The sequence below is a fragment of the Larimichthys crocea genome, chromosome XI, assembly GCF_000972845.2.
Source record: "Larimichthys crocea isolate SSNF chromosome XI, L_crocea_2.0, whole genome shotgun sequence".
Lineage (NCBI taxonomy): Eukaryota > Metazoa > Chordata > Actinopteri > Sciaenidae > Larimichthys > Larimichthys crocea.
The window spans coordinates 18,581,359-18,608,842 of record NC_040021.1 but is presented as its reverse complement, the minus strand read 5'-3'; the positions used below and the strand labels follow the sequence as shown (position 1 = coordinate 18,608,842).

The window sequence follows — 27,484 nt, the reverse complement described above, 5'->3', positions numbered from 1 at the left end:
GGCACTGTCAAGCGCAATTGTCAGAGAGGGAAGAGAATCACCCGATCTATGACCCACAAAGTCACAGAAATCACATTACCTGAACTCTACAGAGAAACCAAAGCCTACCTAGATAGCAGATAACATTGTGCAGGATCCGTCCACAAGTTGCCAGATTTGCATAGCAGTTATGCCCGCTGAGCGCCTGTGTACCAGTTTTGGCCGTGACCATCCGGCTGACAGTCTAAATGATTGGTTAGGGCCTGTAAATTAGCCTCGGACTGCGCAGACCAAATGCGCCATGATTTTAAATTTAACGCCCAGTTACACTTATGGTCAGTGTGCAGTATTGCGGGTGGACAATGCAACAGATATTGACATGGGCACCAACATTTCTGACCATGATGTGGATGCAAACACTTTTAACCACATTTATGACCTTCCTCAGTATAGTAGCTCAGACTTGTCTGAATCTGATGATGAAGGTGTTGAGCCATGTCGTCTCAAAGACAAAATCTGTTCTTGGGCCCTAACCATTGGAATTTCACTTGTTCACTTGCTCATATGTTGCGTTTAGGTATACTAAGATTTTACCACACAGACACACAAACTATCCTAAAGACTAATACTCAGTGCACTATTCAGAACAAGGTTGGGGGACAGTATCACTATTTTGGCATATTATCACTGTCTCACTGTCTCACTGTCTCAGATCACTGACTGACTTACCTTAAAGTTGCATATAAATATTGATGGGTTACCCCTGTTTAAGAGCACAAGCATTCAACTTTGGCCTATTTTAGGACTGTTAGTCAGTGTTCTAATGAAGGAACCTGTCATTGTTGCTTTATTTTGTGGGCCCAACAAACCATAATCAGGTGATGAATTTTTAAAGGATTTTGTTGTTGAGCTCTATGAACTGGAAAAGGGCTTTGACTTTAATGGAAAACGGCTTTTTCTGAATGTTGACTCTGTAATATGTGATGCACCTGCAAAAGCATTTGTAAAGAACATAAAGTCACATAATGGATACTACAAATGTGACAAATGTGTGCAACGAGGACTATATGTGAACAGACGGATGACTTTTTCATTAACTGATAGCACGTTAAGGACTGATGAATTTTTTGCACAGCATGTTTATAAAGATCATCAAAATGGGCCAAATCCTTTTCATGGTTCAAATATTGACATGATGTCACAATTTCAAATGGACTATATGCATTTGGTTTGTTTGGTGTGGTTAGAAAGTTGTTGCTAATGTGGCTCACAGGTCCTCTCTATAAGAGTTTATATTCCTGTGGAATTTGCACGGAAACCACAGTCATTTAGAGAAATAAACCGATGGAAGGCCACTGGATTTAGACAGTTTCTACTGTATATTGGCCCTGTCCTTCTGTCTTCATTTTTGCCAAGTAATATGTACAACAACTTCATGTTGCTGTCCACTGCCATTTCTATTTTAATCAGTGTGGACCTTTCATCGTCCTACAGTCATTATTCTTAGACACTTAAAACTTTTGTATCACATTTTGGTGAGATACATGGCAATGATTCTATTGTGTATAATGTGCATGGTTTAGTTCATCTTCCAGTTCAGCAGTTTGGTTGTCTGGATCACATTTCAGCATTTCCCTATGAAAATAACCTCCAAAAGATTGAGAGACTTGTAAGAAAACCAGATCGCCCTTTTGCTCAGATTATTCAAAGACTGTCAGAACAAACGTCTTTTGGGGCATCTGCTGCAGCTACTGATGGGGCTTCTGGTGTGTGTACAACACTTTGATGGACCACTTCCAGATAGACTTGATGTGAAAGCACACTACACTCAGTAACATACTGACAAATGGACAATGAAAATCTCAACAGGGAACAACATCTTTATTATTGGAGATGATGTTTGTGTGATTAAAAACATTGTTAAGTGCACTGATGGAATATATATTGTATACAAGGTCTTCTCAGAAAGGTCACTGTTCTTTCACTACCCATTCAGGTCTGACTTTCAAAATATATTCTGTCTCTTATCCATCAAGCCAAATCAAATGTGCAAAAGTGTCAGAAGTTACAAGTTACAAGTGTGTGGCCCTCCCTCATAAGGGGGGTTTGTGGTCATGCCTTTACTGCATGGCTTTAAACAGTAGTTAATGTTGTTCAGTGTGATCTTCGTATTTGATGAGTCTGTGGTTTATGATTTGGAAAAACAATCTATGTACAATCTATATGTACATTTATTTTAAAAGGCAGAACAATTACACACATCGCACATTTCAGTGACATTGTGTACCAATGGAATACACACTCTTGTTGTCTTCTTTTCTCCTATTGATTTCCTTCCTTTACAGGATGTTTCATGTAGTCCAGTTTTTAGATGAGCAAAAGACTGTGTCTGTGGTGCCACAGTCTTGGTACAGCAATGCAGCAACATATTGGCCATCGTATAAAAGTGATGAAAAAATCAACAAAGCCGCAAGTTTAGCAGAGCAGCCAAGCCAACACTGGACCAAACTCGATGTCAGAGTGTTAAAGAAATGGTAAAAAAAAGTGGTAAAAAAAGAAAAATATATCTATTTTCCATTTCCAGCTCTAGCTTTGTTAAGTACAGGTTGAAGGTAATTATTTACAAATGTATTAAGTAATTTTGAGTTGATAAGTTTACAGTATTATTTGTATGTACTGGCACATCATTTAGTCCTCTACACAAAGTAATGTGTAACCTTTATGTGATGTCTCTCTCTCTCTCTCTCTCTCTCTCTCAGCTGCTGAACTTCACATTCTTAAACTGCTTGAACACATGAAGCAACAGCTAACACAACTGATTGCAATGGTCAACTTGATTCCTGGGAGGATGGTTGATGAATGTCCAACTGAAGTACCCGAAGGCATTCAGTTTCCCTTTAGCTCACTGGAGGAGATGGAACACTTTGAGGAGTGGCTGAAAGAACTGCGCAATTCCTTACAGAAAAAGAACTTGGTATAAACTGATTTGTCCTAACATTTTTACCATTAGAGCCACCAGATGTTTAACACTATTACAGTCCTTCTCTTCACTCTTGGTGTGAACGCTGACTAGCATCTCCTGCAGAATCTGGACTTTGAAACCCTTTCATTTCACATACTTTAAAGTGTAACTAGGCAGACCTCCAAACCATTTTCATCTGCAGAAAACCAGTGCATATATGCTTTGCTTTGTATGCTTTATATGTTGATTGATCATGGTGCAAATCTAGATAGTGTAGCGTAGTAGTATAAAATCTGCACACTATGCTAAAAATGTGCATTGCAACTGCCCTTGACCGGTTGATATCAGTGTGATATGGTGGCAGCCTCTCTAAACTTTCAAGCCATTATATAATGACAAAAACGATAGGACATATAATTTCTTGTTATAATTTGTCTTAATTTTCAATCTCCTCAGATTTCTGTCCTGGGTTCCATTAGGGACAGGACACGAAGCATGTTACCTGGAACACATTTTTTGTGATAGTGTAGCCAAGGAAATCTCTTGGAAGGGAGTAAATGGAAAGATGGCATTCAAACAGATGGCACTGAGAGCAGTACTTGCACATGAGTACAGAATGCATAAACAGGCCACTAGAAAAAATTTAATTTGGAAAAAGTTACGCAGGGTGCGACGTTAAGGTTTTTTTCCTACTTGCCCTGCCGAGTAAGTGCTTCTCAAATCCGCTTGCCCAATCTAAATTCTTACTTGCCCTGCCTAAGAGGTTCTTTTTCTGGCTGCGTGGTGCACTACACTTCTTTCTCGTAGGCTAATTTAGCTTTTGATTGCAAGCACTCCACCATGATGGTCAGTAACCGAACACGAATGAACGTCTTACCTGATGTCTGAGGTCTGACCTTGGCACGTCAGCAGAGACGCTCAGCCAATAGAAGCAGCAGCACATAAAAAAGCAGCACACTGCAACTGGCCCCTCCGAGGACAGAAACAGGAGAGGCAATACACAATAAGGGAAAAAAATTAAAATAAAATCTGAGCCGGTGCTTGCCCGATCAGGCATGTCTGTGCAGGTTCTGCTGGCTCACCGGCTTTTTTTACTTGCCCCGGGCAACAGTTAATGTCGGACCCTGTTATGTTTTTTTAGAATTTTTTAAAATATGAAACAGAATTGTCACGTCGTTTCCATGGCAGCCATTTCATTTTCAGCCATAGCTGAATTATATATTGCATCTTACACTTGAACCAAAATTAACAAAAAGGGAGAGGTCTACCCCAATTTTTGGATGGTCAAGAATTACAGTGATATTAAGCACACCATCATAACCTGTTCAGATGAATAGTTAATTGTGAATTCAGTGAGCTAAGAGGGCATTCAAAAATAGGTATAGATAAGATTTTGTCATCATGTCTGTTTCATGAATGTTGTGTATAGTTTTCAAAAGAAATTTTCATATTAAACATTTTTCAACTCTCTACAATAACCTAGATAATTATAAAAATGATTATGTATTAGAAATAGTGAAAAGTTATGTACAGTTTCAAAAACTGAAGTTGTTTACTCATCATGCATGCAGAAGGCGTGGTTTGACAAAATCACATCTCTGTCCACAAATCCTCTGCTTCCACAGGCAGCAAGTGAGGTTGAGGACAGGGAAGGATTATCTAATGATCACATTTGTTTTAATGACCACAGAGCTGCAAGTAAGTGGCTCCATACCTGAAAATGTTCAGGGCCCTAAATTGTTTGACTGTACCAAAAGTCTTTTTCCACAATGCATTTCCTGTCTTCTCTGCAGTCATTTGACTGCTTCACCGCAGATTTCTTGGAAATGTAGTCAGCCTGCTCATCCATAATGGGAATGGGATGTGTGATCTGAAGAATACTGAGCCCTCCCTGACAGACCTCTAATGCTCCTGACCCTGTGGTTTTCCTCTCCACAGCTCCTGTAACATACACTGTAACATAATCTGTTACTATCCAAGATCACATATTGTCATACTATGGATCATTGTATTTCTTTCATTAAATGATGTATTTACTATTTTTAGGTTATACATGGCAAAACAATATTATCAACTTACAGTGAGCAGCAGTAGTGACATGTTGAGTTTTAAGGAAAGCGCAAACACTTTAGTTTACTTACATCCATATTGAATGACAGCACATTTTGTGCATGCTGGACAATGTTCTAAAGGCCTTTCTTTATAAAGTCAGTTCCATTCAGATTGGGTCCAGATCAATATAGATGTAAACCCCAAATTTTGTGCGTTTTTCATTATGCTAGCATATGCCTCCTTGCATTCTCTGGAAATTGTTCCTCCTCAGTCATTATGGAGCATCTTCCTAATGCACTTCAAAGAGACAAGGAGTGAGAAGAGAGGAGGCTTCTGGAGGAGACTACAGCTGGAAACACAAGTATATCCTATGAGGGTGTCTTTTATCAAGTAGCGTGGGCGTGATGTAAAAACTCTCCACATGACACACAGGGTCTAGTTGCATGTTTGGCATGACCTAACTGACCTAAATGACAAGCAGCGCCGGTGCCCCCCCGCCCACGCCCACTTGTTCTATCTTACGTAGATTGCCACCTGTGATCAGTCTATCCCGCGCCCCCCTCCACCTTGCCAACCAAGTGTTCTCCCCCGCTCGTGCGCCCTCACAGAGACTGCGCCCTGCCCGTTGCCGTGGTAACCCGAGAGCGAAAATCATCATGTTATCATGTTAAACGTTTGGTTCAGATTAAAAAATAATAAATTGCCACAACACAGTCCTGAAAAAAAACTCTTAGCTGCTTTAGGAGACACGTAAAGTTGAAGAGGAAACCCAGAGACAGACATGACTGACACCGAGGGAGTCCAAGACAGGTAGGTGATAAATCAGAAGCTAAAGTTTCCGTTTGTTAGTAGTTAACCTGAAGCGAAACGAGACAAAACGACTAAATGATTTCAATCTCCTCTTCGACATGCTAAAAGACTGTTGTAAGGATGTTTTTATTTCAGGGCCAATTTCTACACCTTAATTGTTATAACTCCGCCCCCTCCCGGGGGGGTCCCTGTCTCCGCACCCAACCTACACCATCAGTATTGATACGTCAATTAATCAAGGAAACGCAATGCCATCACACATAAATGATTAGATTTGCCCTCTCATTGAAGTAACCCAACCAGATTGATTCCTTCCTCACCAACCCCGGCTTTTAGGCAGTGGAGGGGGTGTTGCTGTTATAAATAAAAGTTTTTAAGTGAACTCCTATCTAGCTATCTATCTATCTATCTGAGAGAGAGACAGAGAGAAAATAAAATCATGCAACTATGTTGTTTATATGTTGCAATCTGGCAGTAAATTTAAATAAATAAAAATAAATAAAATAAAGCCACATATTATTTTATTTATTTATTCATCAATTGTAAAACAAATACATGTGCACTGACAGAGCATACAAGAATACAGTTTCTTTTCTTTTCAAACATTTTAGCCTCATGTTATTTTAGACACCAGTGTACAGTATATGCTCATAAAAGGATATGCTATATGGTGACTAGGAAAATTATATAGAGGTTTCATCAGTTCTGCAGGGAAGGAATATGTCACAACTTGCCATAGTGGCTGCAGGTGACTAGCAGAGTATAACAATCTGATGATGATGAAAATATCATACACTGAACAAAAATATAAACGCAACACTTTTTTTTTTGCTCTCATTTTTCATGAGATGAACTCAAAGATCAAAATTTTCTATATACACACACAAATTAATGATTTCTCTCAAATATTGTTCACAAATCTGTGTAAATCTGTGATAGTGAGCACTTCTCTTTTGCAGAGATAATCCATCCCACCTCACAGGTGTGGCATATCAAGATGCTGATTAGACAGCATGATTATTGCACAGATGTGCCTTAGGCTGGCCACAATAAAAGGCCACTCTGAAATGTTCAGTTTTATCACACAGCACAATGCCACAGATGTCACCAGTTTTGAGGGAGTGTGCAATTGGCATGCTGACAGCAGGAATTTCCACCAGAGCTGTTGCCCGTGAATTGAATGTTCATTTCTCTACCATAAGCCGTCTCCAAAGGCGTTTCAGAGAATTTGGCAGTACATCCAACCAGCCTCACAACCACAGACCACGTGTAACCACACCAACCCAGGACCTCCACATCCAGCATGTTCACCTCAAAGATCGTCTGAGACCAGCGACTCAGACAGCTGCTGCAACCATCGGTTTGCATAACCAAAGATTTTCTGCACAAACTGTCAGAAACCACCTCAGGGAAACTCATCGGGGTCCTGACTCCAGTTTGTCGGCGCAACCAACTTGAGTGGGCAAATGCTCACATTCGATGGTGTCTGGCAAGTTGGAGAGGTGTTCTCGGTTATGGAATTTTCTATCCTTAGGTTACACAAGGTCACGTGTGGGCCTTGAGGTCCTCATCAGTATTAATTCTTTGGCTTTGTTTGGGAACAGTAGGTGCCAGTCTATCTCAACACTGTGGTGGCCAGGGTCGAAGAGACCTGTTGCTGCCATCATAGACATAATAGATAGCTTGCTGTTGACTGTTCCAATGTGCGTAAACAGACATCTGTGTCTCCAGACTAAAATATGCTAAAAATAACACCTGCATACATGGGTAAAGACATTCTCTTTGACTAATCCTGGGCGTGTAGTATTTGTGGTGTTATCTTGGGGTTTAAAGTCTATCCACCAGGATGAGTTGGGCAGAATGTGAGACCGACTCAGGCACTTCTGATGAACTTTGAGAGTGTCACTAATTCTCCTTAGCCAAGTGTCAATAAATATTACAGCATAAGACATCAAAGGCTCCTGGGTGAGCAGTTTTCTGATATCAATGTTGTGGATCGAGTGGCCCATGGTGGCGGTGAGGTTATGGTATGGGCAGGCAGTATGTTATGGACGATAAACACGGGTGCATTTTATTGATGGCATTGTGAATGCACAGAGATACTGTGACGAGATCCTGAGGCCCATTGTTGTGCCATTCATCCACGACCATCACCTCATCTTGCAGCATGATAATGCACGGCCCCATGTTGCAAGGATATGTACACAATTCCTGGAAGCTGAAAACATCCCAGTTCTTGCATGGCCAGCATACTCACTGGATATGTCACCCACTGAGCATGTTTGGGATGCTCTAGGTGTGAGGTATAGGACAGCGTGTTCCAGTTCCTGCCAATATCCAGCAACTTCACACAGCCATTGAAGAAGAGTGGACCAACAAATAAAACAAAATAAAATAAAACAAAACTGCACATTTCAGAGTGGCCTTTTATTGTAGCCAGCCTAAGGTTCACCTGTGTAATATTCATGCTGTCTAATCAGCATCTTGATATGTCACACCTGTGAGGTGGGATGGATTATCTCGGGAAAGGAGAAGTTCTCACTATCACAGATTTACACAGGTTTGTGAACAATATTTGAGAGAAATGGTTATTTTGTGTATATAGAAAATGTTTTAGATTTCTGAGTTCATTTCATGAAAAATGGGAGCAAAAACAAAAGTGTTGCGTTTATATTTTTGTTCAGTGTATATACAATTATTGTTTTAAAATCATAAAGACCAATCTGTAATTGCAATGTGTTTTTTACCTGTCATTGTGCTTTAAGAACATCTCTCTCTTTTTGTTTTCAAGAAAAGACCCAGCTGAACCTGCTCTTGAAGAACAAGTCCCCAGAACAGACCCAGCTGAACCTGCTCTTGCAGGGCCGGTTTTAGCTATGGGCAATGTGGGCGACCGCCCAGGGCGCAGTCTCTGTGAGGGCGCACGAGCGGGGGAGAACACTTGGTTGGCAAGGTGAAGGGGGGCGCGGGATAGACTGATCACAGGCGGCAATCTAAATCAAATGTAGCCAGAACTGGCGCTGTGCTCTTGAAGAACATGTCTCAAGAAAAGACCCAGCTGAACCTGCTTTTGAAGAACATGTCCCAAGAAAAGACCCAGCTGAACCTGCTCTTGAAGAACATGTCTCAAGAAAATATACTAAGGAGCCTTCTCTTCATGGACACGTTGCAGGAATATGTACAACTGATGACATGACTTACACTGAAGAAATCCAAATTAGGTAATAAATCAAGAGTAAAGTTGTGGGAGTTTGGAGAGTTTAGAATAGTTGTGGGAGTTTGGAGAGTTTAGAATAATTTCCATTTGCTGGTAGTCTGTAACCAGGGCCGGTCCTAGCTATGGGCAATGTGGGCGGCCGCCCAGGGCGCATTCTCCGCGGGGGGCGCACGAACGCCCGAAAAAGCATCGGACAGACCGATGGGGGCGCACGCATCCCGGGGCGCACGGCGCATCCAGGGGCGCACGGGCGGCTGTTAGGGCGCACGAGAAAATGTTCGCCTCGGGGGGGGGGTTCACCCAGGGCGCAAATGTGGCCAGGACCGGCGCTGTCTGTAACTTAATGTTTGGATGCAGTATACATTTGCACAGATGTGAACATTTGGATTGAATAATGTATTGTACAAGATCATCTGTATAAAAATGAGAAACAGTTTAAAATGGAATACATTCAGCTGAAACAGCTTCTGAATTCCACCTATCAGAACCTCACCCTTCTGGGTACTGAGAACAACCAACTGAAGCTGCACTTAACTGCAACACTGGATATCAGCATACGGTAGATGTTGTGGAGAAATTGCTGAAGTCAAAGGTCAATGGTGAGGTCAGGAGGGAAGAAAGTGTTCAGGAGACTCTGATGTCTTATGCTGTATTATTTATTGACGCTTGGCCAAGGAGAACTAGAGACACTCTCAAAGTACACCTGAAGTGCTTGAGTCGGTCTCGCATTCTGACGAACTCGTGATGGTGGATATACTTTAAACCCAAAGATCACACCCCAAATACTATACGCCCCAGAATTAGTCAAAGAGAATGTCTTTACTCTTGGAGGTGTTATTGTCAACATATTCTAGTCTGGGGACACAGATGTCCGCTTACGCAGATTGGAACGGCAACAACAAGCTATCTATTATGACTAGGAAGGCAGCAACAGGTCTCTTCGACCCTGGCCACCACAGTGAGATATGGTGGCACCTAGTCATAAGACAAACAGTTAATACTGCCGTGGATCACAAGGCTCACACGTGGCCACTGCATAAAAAGATATGCCATATGGTGACTTATTAACTAATATAATGGGAAAATGTACTATATAGGCTACTTATGTAGAGGTTCCATCAGTTCTGCAGGTAAAGAATAGGTCACAGGTAGCTTGCCACAGTGGCTGCAGGAGACTAGCAGATTACAACTATTTGATAATGATGAAAATATCATATGTACAATTATTGCCTTGAAATCATAAAGGTCAGTCTGCAGTTGTAATGTGTTTTTTTCCTGTCATTGTGCTTAAAAGAACATCTCGTGATCGTCTTCTTTTGTTTTGCAGTTTCCCACTTGAAAATTCTGATGAGGACTCAGAAACACTCACAGTCACAGAAGTTGTAGATATAACAGGCATAGAAGATGAAGATATAACGGGCACAGAAGGGACATTAAACATCTTGATAAAAAGACTTCAATCCAATTGGCAAGCTATTTTAATTGGGATTGGAATTTTTTCCCTTTTGATAGTGCTTTTGTGTGGTGTGACCAGCACCCTCTTCAGTCAGATAAATAAACAGCAATTTCTGATTGCAAAGTTACAACATATGCCAGAGGAGACAGCATGGAATGAGAAACAGTTTAAAAATGGAATACTTACAACTTCTGAATTCCACCCATAAGAACCTCACCCTTCTGGGTACTGAGAACAACCAACTGAAGCTGCACTTAACTGCAATACTGGATAACTTCACCTTGTTGTCTGCTGAAAATACACAGCTAAACCTGCTCGTGACCAAAACATCGCCTGAGTGCACACAACTGGACCTGCTCTTGAAGAACATCTCCCAAGAAAATACACAGCTGAACCTGCTCTTGAATAACATCGCCCAAGAAAATAAAGAACTGAACCTCTTCTTGGAGAACATGTCCCAAGAAAATTCACAACTGAACCTGGTCTTGAACAAAACATTGCCAGAGAGTACACGACTGAACCTACTATGGAAGAACATCTCCCAAGAAAAATCACAACTGAACCTGCTCTTGAACAACACGTTGCACGAAAATACACAACTGTACCTACTCTTGAACAACATATCTCAAGGAAATACACAACTGAACCTCCTGTTGGACAGCACATTGCAAGAAAATATGCAACTGAACCTGCTCTTGAACAAAACATCGCCTGAAAGTGTACAACTCAACTTGCTCTTGGACAACATGTCCCAAGAAAATACACAACTGAACCTGCTCTTGAACAAAACATTACAAAAAAGTACACAACTGAACCTGCTCTTGAACAGCACATTGCAAGAAAATAGACAACTGAACCTGAACTTGAAGAACATGTCTCAAGAAAACACACACAACAACACAACTGAATCTGTTCTTGGAGAACATCTCCCAAGAAAATGCACAACTGAACCTGCTTTTGAACAGCACATTGCAAGAAAATACACAACTGGACCCTCTCTTGAAGAATATGATGGACGAAAATGCACATCTCAACTTGCTTTTGAACAAAACATCACAAGAAAATACAGAACTGAACCTGCTCTTAAACAAAACATCACAAGAAAATACACAGCTGAACCTACTCTTAAACAAAACATCACCAGAAAGTACACAACTGAACCTACTGTTGAAGAACATCTCACAAGAAAGTCAACAAGTGGACCTACTCTTGAAGAACACAATGCAAGAAAATATACAACTGAACCTGCTCTTGAACAAAACATCACAAGAAAATACACAACTGAACCTGCTCTTGAATAACACCGCCCAAGAAAATAAAGAACTGAACCTCTTCTTAGACAACATGTCCCAAGAAAATTCACAACTGAACCTGGTCTTGAACAAAACATTGCCGGAGAGTACACAACTGAACCTCCTCTTGAAGAACATCTCCCAAGAAAAAACACAACTGTACCTACTCTTGAACAACATATCTCAAGGAAATACACAACTGAACCTCCTGGTGGACAGCACATTGCAAGAAAATACGCAACTGAACCTACTCTTGAACAAAACATTACAAGAAAATACACAACTGAACCTGCTCTTGAACAAAACATCGCCTGAAAGTGTACAACTCAACTTGCTCTCGGACAACATGTCCCAAGAAAATACACAACTGAACCTGCTCTTGAACAGCACATTGCAAGAAAATAGATAACTGAACCTGCACTTGAAGAACGTGTCTCAAGAAAACACACAACTGAATCTGTTCTTGGAGAACATCTCCCAAGAAAATGCACAACTGAACCTGCTTTTGAACAGCACATTGCAAGAAAATACACAACTGGACCCTCTCTTGAAGAATATGATGGACGAAAATGCACATCTCAACTTGCTTTTGAACAAAACATCACAAGAAAATACAGAACTGAACCTGCTCTTGAACAAAACATCACAAGAAAATACACAACTGAACCTGCACTTGAACAATACATCACAAGAAAATACACAGCTGAAGCTACTCTTGAAGAACACATTTCAAGAAAATACACAGCTGAAGGTATTCTTAAGGAACATGTCCCAAGAAAATACACAACTGAACCTGCTCTTAAACAAAACATCACCAGAAAGTACACAACTGAACCTACTGTTGAAGAACATCTCACAAGAAAGTCAATAAGTGGACCTACTCTTGAAGAACACAATGCAAGAAAATATACAACTGAACCTGCTCTTGAACAAAACATCACAAGAAAATACACAACTGAACCTGCACTTGAAGGACATGTCTCAGAAAATGCACAACTGAACCAGCTCTTAAACAGCACATTGCAAGAAAATACACAACTGAACCTGCTTTTGAAGAATATGTCACAAGAAAGTAAACAAGTGGACCTACTCTTGAAGAACACGTTGCAAGAAAATACACAACTGAACCTGCTCTTGAAGAACACAATGCAAGACAATACACAGTTGAACCTGCACTTGAAGGATATGTCTCAAGAAAATGCACAACTGAACCTACTCTTGAACAAAACGTCACAAGAAAATGCACAACTGAACCTGCACTTGAAGGATATGTCTCAAGAAAATGCACAACTGAAGCTACTCTTGAACAAAACATTGCAAGAAAATGTAGAGCTGAACCTGCTCTAAAAGAACATGTCGGAAAAAAATACAAAGCTGAAGCTACTCTTGAAGAAGACCTCCCAAGAAAATACACAACTGAACCTGCTCTTGAAGAAGACCTCCCAAGAAAATACACAACTGAACCTGCTCTTGAAGAAGACCTCCCAGGAAAATACACAACTGAACCTGCACTTGGAGAACACGATTCAAGAAAAGAGACAACTGGATGTGGAGAACCAAAAGCTTAACATGTTTCTAAATTCAACTCTGGAAAACTTTAACCTCATAAAGGAAGAGAACAAACAACTTAACCTCCATCTGAACGAATCACTGAAGATCATCACCTGCCAAGGCGCAGAAAGCAAACAGCTGCACCAGCTGTTATTGAATGAACAGCTAAACTCCATGCAGCTGAAAGCAGCTAATGAACACCAGCTTTCAATCCTGTTCTCGAACAAAATGGGCTTTCTTTGGAGATTCTGCAACAGAGACACCCTGCAGTGTTCACGCTGCCTGCCTGGCTGGACTAAGCACGCTTCACGCTGCTTCATCCTGTCCCATGAACCAAAGAAGTGGGAAAATGCTTGCATAGAGTGTCTTGACTATGGGGGTGACCTGGCTATGGTTTGGAATAAAGAAGACCAGGCATTCTTGACCGACATGACTTTTCAGTATGTACAGCAGAATCCTAGCGAAGATTTTCATTCAGCATGGATTGGATTGTAAGATATGGTCAAGGAGGGCACCTTCTTCTGGGTCAATGGCGACACAATCAAGTGGAATGTCATTTATTGGATGGATCAGGAGTCAAATAACGCTATGGCCGCCTGGGACACAAGCCAGGCAGGACAGGACTGTGTTGCCATTGTTCCACCAACACACATTGGAGCGGAGGACTAGTTGAACTCCTGGGATGACATATGTAATGGCAGACGGCACTACATTTGTGAGACCACAGCTCTCATTTTAGGGCTGACTGATGTAACCCCCGTTACACTGACAAGCCTGGGACGATGTCAGCCGGGCTCCAAAAATCTGATGTATATAAGTGTGTATATATTTATATATTTATATTTCCTGTTGTGTTACAACAATGCAGCTAAAGTACAAAAATATATGACTATTTAAATCAATTACAATATATTTAATGGCATCTTCACCTGTTTAAAGTGAAGATTTGAATTTGAACATTATGAAATATAGAGAATAAATGGCTACAACAATGCAAAATATATACACTGTTGTGTTATAGACATAATTTATTAACTCAATATTTAAGGGTGGGAGATGAACAGCCATCATAATTGCATCACTTTAGGCAGGCATATAATAAACATTTGTCATAAACATACAAAAAAGAAAAGAAAAAAGAATGAGTATTCTGTACATAACCGTTGTATCACTGTTGTGTGTTTTTGCTTGTTTCTCTGGTGCCTGTGCTGTTGATGCTAGCCTTCTGTAATTGCAACCCATTTCTGTAGGGAACTCTGCGCAAACATGGGACTATTTTTCTAACATGGGGGATCTAAATATTGTAGATACTGTAGGCTTGACTCCCTATCCATGACAGAAATGCACTGCTTATGCACAGCATCTTTTCTGTCTGAACAGTCTAAGTGTAGCTTGCGTAAAAAGGCCTCTTAACCATAACTTCAAATAAAAATAATACAATATACTTGTGTGGAAAAAAAATTCTATTGTATTTTATAAATATATGTATACTGGTATGTATATACTGCATTTGTACTTGTTTCTTGCTTTCTAAATCAATGCCAATGTGGATGGAATGTACAAACTGTAAATCCGTCCCACTTTAATAAACATGAAACCGTATCAATGCATGGAGTCTCAGTTTTACTGTCACAATCCACTCCGGTCCCCTGCTTGCTTTTCCCTCTTACCTGCACCCAGTAACTTTCCACTCACCTGTCAGCCCCGCCTCCTCATCAGTCACCATGGTTTCTCCCGCCTCCCACACCTGCTCCTCATCAGTAATCAACCCTGTATTTAAGCACCAACCTCCAGACACTCTTTGCCAGATTGTTCTTCGCGTCATGCAAGTCTTTCCAGCACTTTTGTCCGGACTGATCTCCCGTTGCCGACCCTGCCTGCCTTTGACCTGCTCGTCTGTCTCTGCCCCGGTAATCACCTCAGCTTTTCGTCCCCGACCACGAGTTCTGCCTCAGTGTTTCTGGTGTCTGTCTGCCTGTTTCCCTGGCTGTTTGGAGGTTTCCCCGGGCAGTCTGTCCCCCTGCTCAGTTTCGTTGCCACAGACTCTCCGATTGAACTCAGGACTTATTCCCTCTCTCTCACCTGCCATATCGCCTGCTGTGAGTTTCTCAATAAGGAACATTACTAAGTATCCCTTGCTGTTGTGCTGCATTTGGGTCCTACACAAGCCCGTTTCATACAATCTGGCCAAAGCATGGATCCAGCACCACCGCTTCGCCAGAGCTACGCCTGGAGAGGGTGGAGAACTTCTCCAGCGACACGAGGCTTGGTTGCTTCCACCGCACCGAGGTACGCCAGGCTACCGTCACTCAACAACAGGCTGCCGCTAACCAGGAGCAGACATTAGCGGCATTAGCTTCACAGATCCAGCAGCTCACTGCTGTGCTCTCACAGATATGGTCCAGAACCTACCTGCAACAGCGCCTGCTGCCGTACTCCAACCAACGCCCCTGTCCAGTTTCTTGAACCCCGAGTTGGGGGCTCCGGAACGTTTGCGGGGAACCCAGAGCTCTGTAACCGTTTATTACGAACTGCTCATCCTGTTCGCCCTGCAGCCACACACATTCGCCTCTGAGGAGGCAAAGTGGCGTTCACCATTAATCACCTCACGGGGAGGGCCCGCCTGTGGGGAACCGCTGAATGGAACATCAAACTCCTGCTTGCAGCTCCTTCAGAGACTTCGCTGCTGAGCTTCGGAAGGTTTTTGGCCCACCTTCCCAGGGTCCAGATGCTATGGGCGGTCTCCTGAACCTCCACCAGGGGACCGCTCCATGGTGACTACTCTATTGCTTTCGCACCAGGGCTGCGGCAGGAGTAAATGGAACACCGAGGCCCCGTGCGACGCCTACCTACAGGGGCTTGAGGAGTATGTTAAGGACGAGCTGGTGTCCTATGATCTCCCTGCCATTTGGATGAGCTCATCGAACTCACACGGCGGGTGGGCCGACGCATCCAGGCCGGCGGGGAGAGAAGAGACAGCGAGGACGGTTTGGGCATCCTCTTCCTTCCCAGTTCCGTGCAGTACCGGAGGTATCCTCTTCCCGGCCTGAACCTCAGAGGGGAGATTCAGAACCTATGCAGGTTGGCAGAACCACTCTGTCACCAGAGGAACGCCAGTGTCGTCAAAGACACAACCTATGTCTGTACTGTGGACAAGACGGACACTTCATCTCCAGGTGTCCAGCAAAAAGCCAGGTCTCCACCAGTCAGAGGTATGTACTGGTGAGTCCGACCTCTGAACTGTCCCTCAGGAAACGCCCCTCTGCCATGGTCGCCTGCTGCTACCACGGGGGCTCCCACTCCTTGCCGTCTTCATTGACTCTGGCGCCGACGTCTCCATTATAAATGAAGAGCTGGCCCAGCAGTTGGAGATAGAAAGGGTTCCGCTGCCTCAGCCTGTCCCGCCCAACGCCCTGGCGGTCACCTGCTGGGGACCGTCACTCATCAGACTGTTCCAGTGCAGATGCTTCTCTCCGGCAACCACCACGAAACTATCACGTTTCACATCTTGGACTCTCTGCGTATCCCACTCATTTTGGGATATCCCTGGCTCCGGCGCCACAATCCCCACATGACTGGGCGACGGGAGCCATTCTGGGCTGGAGCTCGGCCTGTCACCAAGTCTGTCTCAAGCGGCCTCCGCTCCTCAGTCCAGGCCCTGCACCACGTTGGCTCCTGATCTGATGGGGGTCCCGCCAGAGTACCACGATTTCAGGGAGGTTTTCAGCAAGGCGAAGGCGACCCTCTTTGCCTCCACCACCGTCCATATGACTGTGCCATAATCCTCTACCCGGCACCAGTCCTCCCCGAGGGTCATCTATACTCCCTGTCTGCACCAGAGAGGAAGGCCATGGGGACGGACTACATTAACGACTCCCTGGCGGCTGGCATCATCCGTCCGTCATCCTCCCCTGCTGGAGCGGGGTTCTTTTTTGTCGAGAAGAAGGAACAAATCATTGAGGCCCTGCATCGACTACCGAGGCCTCAACGACATAACGGTGAAGAATCGGTATCCCCTCCCCTCATCTCGTCTGCCTTTGAACTCCTGGAGGGGAGCTACCTTCTTCACCAAACTGGGACCTCCGCAACGCCTACCCCCTGGTGCGAATTCGGGAGGGCGACGAGTGGAAGACAGCATTCACAACACCACCTATGGACACTATGAATACCTGATGATGCCTTTTGGCCTCACCAACGCCCCCCGTCTTCCAGGCTCTGGTCAACGACGTGCTCCGGGACATGCTTAACAAGCATGTCTCGTCTACTTGGTGATATTCTATTTTCTCCAAGCCAAGGAGGACCACACTCACCATGTTCAGGGGGTTCTTCAACTGCTCCTGGAAAATCGCTGTTTTGTAAGGCAGAGAAATTCGAGTTCCATGCTCCATCAGTCTCCTTTCTTGGATACATTGTCGGCCCGGGGAGCATCCAGATGGATCCAGCCAAGGTCTCAGTCGTCGCGCCTGGCCTGTTCCTGACTCCCGGAAGGCAGCTACAAAGATTCCTGGGGTTCGCCAATTTTTACCGTTTTCATTCGGGGATACCGCCGGTGGCAGCCCCTCACACGCTCTCACCTCCTCCAAAAGTCCCCTTCAGCTGGTCCTCCGCCGCCACAGATGCCTTCCAGACCCTCAAGAATCGCTTCACCTCTGCGTCTATCCTGCGTATGCCCGACCCCAAGAGACAGTTCGTGGTTGGAATAGACGCTCTGATGCGGGGTGGAGCTGTCCGTCTCAGCGGGCTACTGATGACCAGAAGCTCCACCCCTGCGCCTTTTTCTCTCGACGCCTGACTCCCGCAAAGAAATACTATGACATTGAAATCGGGAGCTTCTGGCGGTCAAATTGGCACTGGACGAGTGGGTCACTGGCTGGGGGGGCCGAACAACCATTTCTCGTATGGACAGACCACAAGAACCTAGAATACATCAGGTCAGCCAGAAGACTGAACTCCAGGCAGGCCCGCTGGTCCCTCTTTCTCATCCGATTCAATTTCACTCTCTCCTATTGCCCGGGAACCCGCAATGTTAAGCCTGACGCCCTCTCCCGCCAGTTCCTGAAGGAAGAGGAAGGGTTCCACAGCAGCGGACACCATCCTTCCCTCTCTCGCCTGGCCGCCCCATTACATGGGGATTGAGGAGAGAGTTAGGACGGCGCTGGGGAGCAACCAGGCCCAGCGCCTGTCCTCCCAACCGGCTCTTCGTCCCGGCCCACCTCCGTTCTGAGGTGCTCCAGTGGGCCCACAACACGCACCTCACCTGCCATCCAGGGATCCAGAGGACCAAGGAGGTTCTTCAGCGCCGATTCTGGTGGGACTCTGGACCTGGACACCCAGGGGTTTGTCAAGGCCTGCCCTGTCTGCAACCGGACCAAATCCTCCCACCAGGCTCCTGCTGGTCACTGCTCCCGCTTCCAGTTCCCCATCGTCCCTGGTCCCACATATCTCTGGACTTTGTGACCGGTCTACCACCATCTCTAGGACACACCACTATCCTTACCGTGGTAGACCGGTTTAGCAAGATGGCCCACTTCATTCCCCTCCCAAGCTCCCTTAAGCCAAAGAGACTGCTGAAATGGTCCTCCAGCACTATTCCGGCTCCATGGTCTTCCAGTCGATGTGGTCTCTGACCGAGGGCGCAGCAGTTCTCCTCGTTTTTTTGGAGGAGTTTCTGCTCTCTCATCGGCCACGGCCAGCCTGTCATCCGGGTTTCATCCTCAATCTAACGGCCCGACGGAGTGGAAAAAACCAGGAGATGGAGGTGCTCTCCGGTGTATGGTCTCCAGTCACCCCACTCCTGGTCGAGCTGCAGTTGTCTGGGTAGATATGCCCATAACACACTCCTCAGCTCTCCACTGGTCTCTCCCTTTTCAGTGTGCTTTGGATACCAGCCACCCCTATTTCCAGCCCAGGAGAGGGAGGTTTCTTGCCCCTCTGTACAGGCTTTCATCCGCCGGTGTCGCCGCACCTGGTCCCAGGCCAGATCCACTCTCCTGCGGTTGGTGGGCCGTTACACAGCCTTGGCCAATCGTCGCCGCACCTCGGCTCCTGCTTATCGAGTGGGACAGAAGGTGTGGTTGTCAACCCGGGCCTACCACTCCGGGTCGACTGAAGAAACTGGCACCCAAGTTCATCGGCCCCTACGAAATTCAGAAGGTCATCACCCTGCTGCAGTCCCTCAAGCTTCCCAGGTCCATGCGAGTACACCCCACATTCCATGTCTCAAAAATCAAGCCGGTTCTGGAGAGTCCCTTGATTCCTGCTACCCCGACTCCTCCGCCACCTCGCCCTTATCAATGGAACCCAGCCTACACGGTTCGACGGCTTATCTGCTCTCGTCGCCGTGGGAGGGCATCCAGTAACCTGGTTGACTGGGGGAGGATATGGTCCAGAGGAGAGGTGTGGTCCCCACCAGCTACATCCTTGACCCTCAGCTCATTACTGACTTCCACCGGCAGCACCCGGACCAGCCCTCCAGGATATGCCTGTCCACTGATAACCCCCGCCTGAGCGCCTCTGGTGCCCCACCCATCCCCGGCCCTAGCGAGGTGGACCCGCCATCGTCCTCTGTGGACTCTTCATCTGAGGACGAGGGGTAATCACCTCAGCTTTTCGTCCCCGACCACGAGTTCTGCCTCAGTGTTTCTGGTGTCTGTCTGCCTGTTTCCCTGGCTGTTTGGAGGTTTCCCCGGGCAGTCTGTCCCCCTGCTCCAGTTCGTTGCCACAGACTCTCCGATTGAACTCAGGACTTATTCCCTCTCTCTCACCTGCCATATCGCCTGCTGTGAGTTTCTCAATAAGGAACATTATTAAGTATCCCTTGCTGTTGTGCTGCATTTGGGTCCTACACAAGCCCGTTTCATTTACATTTCACAAGTAAAAGTGTCTCATAGCTGCAGGCACTCTTGTAGTCAAGACCAGCTAAACCAAGACCAGAGTGTACTGAGACAAGACCAAGACTGAGGGGTTGGAACCAAGTCAAGACTGAGACCAGACAGTATATGGTCAACTTAGGTAGCTAATATTCACCAAGTCTGTTTGGGTGAGGACCACATCTCCCAGCCTTCTCAGTAAATCCTGCAGATTTCCTTCCATACATTTTCAAATATATAATAGCATGTATACTATGGCTTGGCTGAATATTTGATGGTTAATATTAAAGGTGCTCCAAACAGGATTTTTGGGGGCAACCATTGATTGCTGGCAGCTGTATCAGCCAAACTGTACTAGTTCATATTAATGAATTAATTTATTTTGAATGACCTGCTTCATAAAATATTGATTGTAATTAATGGGAAACACGAGTGATATCCCCACAGTTGTGGTCTTGACCAATGAATAAATTCCAATAAAATGAAACCAATAAAATCCTGAGTCCTCTTTGTCAGAGACAAGACCGAAACCTTCAAAAAGTGACCGGCCTGGAGGAGCTACTACAACACTGAACAGCTACTTCAAGTCAAAAATCAAACGTAAAAACACCAGCAACAACAAAAAGCATGCAAATATTTCCAAAAATGTCTTTATCCTTAGATAGCACTAAGTTGACACTTCTTCTCTTTTGATGCTGACAATAATAGACTATAGGTCATAATTTACTCACATGATTTATGATGGATAAATAAATAAGAGGTTGACAAGGTATTCAAATATTTTACTCAATAAAAGTACTCATAATACACCATATTATATAAGTGATATTACATTATTATGTTTTACTGTATTTATAAATAATATTGTATGTACAAATTCGTGATTAGAATTTTTTTTAAAGAAGTTCAGTTCAGATCAGTTTGCAAAAAGTAGCACATGCTGTATCTCACATCTTAATATCAGGTTCAGTAGAAGTAAGAACTGCCCTTGCATGAGAACAGGATTCTGACAATCTGTAAATAGAATGAACAGAATTTCTTCATCAACCTCAAATATAAAATTGTATAAAGCAGTTTATCTGTAGCAACCTGGCACTTGTTGCTAATGCTAGGTTAATCCACATGACAACCCTGCAGAAAAAACAGAAACTGCTTTTGACGTACTTACATATCTGTGTCTGTGGTGACACACTGTTCACTCCTGAGTCAATGAGGTGCATAGAAATTGGTGTTTTACTTATTGATATATATCCTTGCTAAATCAGTTACCATGAGCAGTGTATTAATGGACTTACTGTTAAAATACTGCAGGTCGTCCTCTTAAGTTGTGCTATATGTGGAAACAAAGCAAGGCAGTTAAAGAGATTACTCAAGAACCAGGTTTATCCAATTCACCTCACCCTACTCTATACAACACAACTCAAAGCCGACTTCCCTACAACATCCACCTTAAACTTGTGGATGTGCCTTCATCAGCAACAAAGGTGGAGTGTGTTGTGATACAGTATGTGGTGTTCAGTTCAACTTGACTTGTCCGTCATTTGTTCACCATACATTCATAATGAACCATGCAGTTTGAAAAGAGGGGGTGGCAGTGCTGTACTTATATAAATAAATATAAATATATAGAAACATACAACTTCAAAAGAACAGCAGCAGCTGCAGTATTAGTAGACTGCAGCCAGAGACACTGTGAAGGAACTGACTTGAAAGCAGATAGCAGATGGTTACACTGTTAGATTTGTAATGATATATATCTAATAATATATATCTCTTACCAGTAAACCAGGACTGACTTATCTCATATTATAGGTTCACACACCTGGGAATTCATTGGCCCGTCTTTGTTTAGAGAACAATGAAGCATGACTCTTCATCATGGTAACAATAAGTACTGTACGTGGTTAACGTTTTGACACTGGTTTAGGAAAACATCATGTTTTGCGTAAGTAATGTACGTTAAATAAATGACTGTTGTGGAAATTTTCCTCTGCTGCTGGTGAAGAATTAAAATAGAGACTTCTGCCGGCCGACAAGGTTTTTATTTTCTTTGCAAAGAAAAGGTCAGTTCAACATGAGAGCGGTGAAAGATGGAGAAAAGACCCCGAATCTGGGGACACCTAGATATTTATACCTGAGGGGCACTCCTTTCACATCCCTTTGTCTGCTCAAGGAGATGCCCATCAGGGCGGCCCCTTCTGTCTGTTGCAAGTATTGGCGCCGGCCCCCACTGCTATGCTTTACACCTGAAGTATCCTGCAGGATCTTGTATTCAGGTGCAAGGTTAAGTCTAGGCGTCACAATTTACAAACACAAAAGGCGTTGGTGCCTTTTGTTAAGGAAGGGGGAAGCTATGCATCACTATTTACAGAGACAAACACAAACACAAAATAATCTGACACAAATATGACATAGATCTCCAAATACATAAACAAATGACACCAATAAGAAACTATTTATTAAATCTTAGTTCTACACATTTTCTGTTCAGTTGTATCACATCTACTTTCATGCAAAAGTTCACACTCACAGACCACAGTAAACACATCTTATTATCTTATTATTAAGTTATTTTTTTTTTATTATTTAACGTGCTTGAACGTTTAAATAGAAACAAAGACGAAGAAGAAGAAGATGTCAGAGTGGTGGGCTGCCATGTAGCAGTGCCTTGGGAGCAGTTATAGATTTGGTGGCTTGCTCAAGGGAACCTCAGCACTCAGGATGTGAACCGGCCTCTCCAGCTATCAGTACACACTGGATTGCAACTACAACACTACTTCTCCTTCTTCTGGTACTATTACATTACAGCTGATTGTGTTACTACTGTTAGTTTATATTTATATTTATCAATTTATTGAGCTGTTAGATGTTCATACATCAGAATCTTCAGTTTGTTGTTAAGTGATGTGTGAAAAGTGCTTTTCCTGCTATTAATAATCATAGTCATAACTGTGATAGAACTCTGATTATATGCTGATCAGCACTTTTTGCAGCTCAGCACATCACCATCATCTCACCCGGACCACAGCGGACCATGGATGGATGGTGCTCAGGACAGACGTGGGCTCCATGGCCTCTCCAACACACCGAACCCTGTGCGTGTGACGCAAAGAAGTAAAGCGGGATTAGCGTTGAGCGGCACAGTGTGCTCCCCACTGCGCTCTTTCTCACACACACACACACACAACCCGCCTTCCGTGCGCACACGAGCCGACACAGCCGCTCAGGAGGACTCTCTACCAATCAGCGCGTGGAGGACAGGAGCGCTCAGGCTTCCCACACACACACATGTCCACGCATTTACTGGATTTTGTCGGAGCTCTCGGACACATACAAGGAGAACTGTAAGATCTTTTTCGTCTGTATAATTTGTGCGTGATCTTCTCCGAATGAACAATCATGGGGGAGTGGACCATATTAGAGCGTCTCTTGGAGGCGGCTGTTCAGCAGCACTCTACTATGATCGGAAGGTAAGAGTTGTGGCAAAGAAAAGAAAAGAAAAGAAAAGAAAAGAAAAGAAAAGAAAAGAAAAGAAAAGAAAAGAAAAGAAAAGAAAAGAAAAGAAAAGAAAAGAAACAGGTCGTTCTTGAGGAGGTGAAAAGTTTTTATTCGAGGTCAGACTGAAGAAGAGCAATGTGGTTACTCACACCAAAACATTGTAAATGAAAAAAGAAAAGAAAATAGGTGATTTCATCTTTGATCATTTTAAGGGCGATTAATTGTGTTAATTATTAGTCCATTCTGATGAATGACAACAGGAGAGCCACGGGTTAGACGGGTTAGATTTCAGTGGACAGCTTCCACGAACCGTGACCTACTGTCCCTCACTCCCAAACTCACATTACAAACATATGGAGCCAAGTATAAGCAGCGTGATCATTAATGTTTAATAAATCATTAATGCTTAAAGATCAATTATAATCCATTAATCAGACATACTTCAGCCAGGCAATAACACAAGACTTAGTTAATGATTAATTACTCAGTAATGATTTGCTTCATTTTCCCAGATCATCATTTGTTTCATGTCTCACATGAAAAATGTATGATACATGGCTATATATGCACATCCATGCCCCCACATATATATTGACATAATGTTCACATGTACACCTAGACTATATGTACACACATTCATATATGCTGTATGATGAAATATTTATCAGTTACAAAGTTATAATCCCTTTATAAAGTGAGGTTATGCTCACTCTCTGCAGAAGAAATAAACCAAGGTTTATTTGTGGGATTAAACTTTTATTTTTTATTGCAAAGTATCAGATCATCATTTTGGATTACATCTGTCACTGAAAAACACTCAAAACTTTTAGTCCCATATAATCAACAAATACTTATTTTTTTACATTTCACTTCTTCTAGTCATCTTTATTTGTGGTTGTTTTTTCATCATAGGTGTTGCTGTTATAGCAACACCAGCACGCAGTCAGAAAACAACACCTCCAATATGAGCAAAGAGTGGCCATGGACAACCTAATGTCTCCCCTATGCAAAGCTGGCTATTGGATGGATTGCAGACATTTTAGTCAATAAAGGACGGTTCCTAAACCTTTAGCCGGTGACTCATTAAAACAAAGAGTATAAATAAGTCAAATCATCTCAATTCATTATTAGGAAAATGAGCAATGATAAGGAGAAAATCTGAAACCCTGGGTTGGGAACCACTGGCCCCTTACAAACACTAGGTGTGTCCCACTGTATCTCACCTGACAGCTACAGGTATATTTCTATCAAAAAACAAAACAAAGTTTGTGATGTTTGCTTCAGTATCAGTTCAACAAATTCTGAGAGATCTGGTTTGAGGCTTGTGAACAAAAAACTGTGTTAACTTGGAAATGGAAATGTGAATCCAATCCTGTTGTTTTCCCTCAGGATCCTATTGACTGTGGTGGTGATCTTCCGGATTCTGATCGTGGCGATAGTTGGAGAGACTGTGTACAATGACGAGCAGTCCATGTTCGTGTGTAACACCTTACAGCCGGGTTGCAATCAGGCCTGCTATGACAAGGCTTTCCCAATCTCTCACATCAGGTACTGGGTGTTCCAGATCATCATGGTGTGTTGCCCCAGCCTCTGCTTTATCACTTACTCTGTGCACCAGTCTGCCAAGCAGAGGGAGCGGCGCTACTCCACAGTGTACCTTTCCTTGGACAAAGACCAGGACTTAAAGCATGACAGCAAGAAGATCAAGAACACCATTGTGAACGGAGTGCTACAGAACACAGAAAACTCCAACAAGGAGGCAGAGCCCGACTGCCTGGATGTCAAGGACATCCCCAGCTCAGCCCTGCGAACTACCAAGTCAAAAATTAGACGGCAGGAGGGCATTTCCAGGTTCTATATCATCCAGGTGGTGTTCAGAAACGCATTAGAGATAGGGTTTCTGGTGGGTCAATACTTCCTGTATGGATTCAACGTTCCCGCGGTGTATGAGTGTGATCGTTACCCTTGCATAAAAGATGTAGAGTGCTACGTTTCCAGGCCAACAGAGAAGACGGTGTTTCTAGTCTTCATGTTTGCGGTCAGTGGCATTTGCGTGGTGCTAAACTTGGCAGAGCTCAACCACCTTGGCTGGAGGAAGATCAAAACTGCTGTGAGAGGAGTGCAGGCCAGGAGGAAGTCCATTTATGAGATCCGGAACAAAGACTTGCCCAGGATGAGTATGCCCAGCTTTGGGCGCACTCAGTCCAGTGACTCTGCATACGTGTAACTGCCTGTTACATACACATGAGGAGGCTGCAGGACAGCTGTACAGAAAGTAGTTATCAAAATCAGCATAAGTATTTATGACTGTATAAATTTATAGCTATAACTATTTATTAGTATTTAGTATTCAAACAAAACAAGTATAACATTCTGAAACTGAGTTGAGGGGATTTTCAGTGGAAGTCAAAATGTTGCAGATTTTGTGTGTCTAGGAAACACCAGAAACTAAGTAGGAGACTTTATGTCTAACTGTTTCTTTAAGACTGGAAATTTTCTCTAAGATTGGCCTTTAACATGGCTGACGTCATAATAAATTTGGCATGGTATCCATCTAATTTGTCTTTTATGGAGAGAGAACGAGGACCACACATTTGTTTGAATTTGTGTTTTCTTTTATGTAAAGTGCTTCTCAAGAGGAAGAGCTGATACACTACATGGTCAAATGTATGTGGACACCTTAACATTTCATTGAGCATTATGTTTTGCTATAGCAGCCTCCACTCTTATGGTTGCATTCAACCAAAAGCGCACCAATGAGATCCATACATGTGTTAAAAGGCCTGGCTCACAAACAGTTCCCCATCCTCACAGAGGTGTTGGATGGGGTTGATGTCTCAACTTTGTGTAGGCCAGTCAAGTTCTTTACCTCAAACTTGGAAAACCATTGTATCATGGCGCTGGCTTTGTGCAAACGGGAATTGTTGTAACAGGAGAGGGACAAACAAACTGTTGGAAGTACCAGCCTAAACTATGAACCACCACAGACCCAAAGTACACTTGTATACACAAGTATCCATACTCTTGGCCATATATTGTATCAGATTGGAGTAATTTTCTGATGTCCCCTGGTGGACACTGAGTATATTTTTGCACTAATAAGCCAAATGAACATGCCTATCCGCTCAGAGCTGTGACATTCCTTCATTTACATTTCAATTGTTCCAATCACTACTACACAATCTGTGGTACACAGTACAGTACACATTCTGGCAGTATATCTATTATCTCAAACACCTGTCTCTTGGAAATTTCATTGTTTTGGATGTCTGTGCTCGCACCACTGACCTTAAACTAAATGATGGCTCCTTTGCTTTAACTGAAGGAAGGTGAAAACCTGCCATCATTTATTTTCTCTTACACCTGAGCGGCTATTTTCTTTTATTTGTGATGTTTCTTGTTTTCATGTCATCAGGTGCCATACATATACAGTACATATGTAAAGTAACCATTATCCAGAGATATATACAAAAATAAAAAAAACATGAAATCCCTTTTTGGATTATCATCCTATATTATGTGAAGACCTGGATTAAATTGGTGTGATGTTTTAATTTGCAACAGGAAAAACCAACCTTAGTTCATATTCCAGGGTTATTGATCTGATTTTAATCTGGATGATCTTGAAAATAGGTACTGCTGCTGGTAATGTGCAATCTAAAGTATGTCACTGTTAAACAAATATGAAAGCATTTGAAATAAATTGGAAGCCATAAATAAGTGTTGTGTCTGATGCTTTGGTTTATTAGTGCAGCTGGCTCCAATCACAAGCTCCCTGTTGGATAGTCTATTTATCAA

The 27,484-nt window shown here is 43.4% G+C and overlaps 1 protein-coding gene and 1 pseudogene across 1 annotated transcript; both read left to right on the top strand.

Moving 5' to 3' along the window:
- The first annotated feature begins 5,630 nt into the window (after positions 1 to 5,630).
- On the top strand, positions 5,631 to 17,591 carry LOC113746881 (uncharacterized; annotated as a pseudogene).
- Positions 17,592 to 23,058: 5,467 nt separating this feature from the next.
- LOC104920023 (gap junction delta-2 protein) lies at positions 23,059 to 27,053 on the top strand. The gene is made up of 2 exons (XM_010732176.3): positions 23,059 to 23,658; positions 25,076 to 27,053. Exons 1-2 carry the CDS (start codon positions 23,588 to 23,590, stop codon positions 25,911 to 25,913), a joined length of 909 nt encoding a protein of 302 aa, XP_010730478.1. The 5' UTR covers positions 23,059 to 23,587; the 3' UTR covers positions 25,914 to 27,053.
- Positions 27,054 to 27,484: the final 431 nt, after the last annotated feature.

Excerpts from the sequence above, each read along its gene's own strand:
- LOC104920023 (XM_010732176.3), top strand. The coding sequence starts at position 23,588 with ATGGGGGAGTGGACCATATTAGAGCGTCTCTTGGAGGCGGCTGTTCAG. Across the intron at positions 23,659-25,075 it reads CACTCTACTATGATCGGAAG|GATCCTATTGACTGTGGTGG; the intron begins GTAAGAGTTGTG and ends GTTTTCCCTCAG.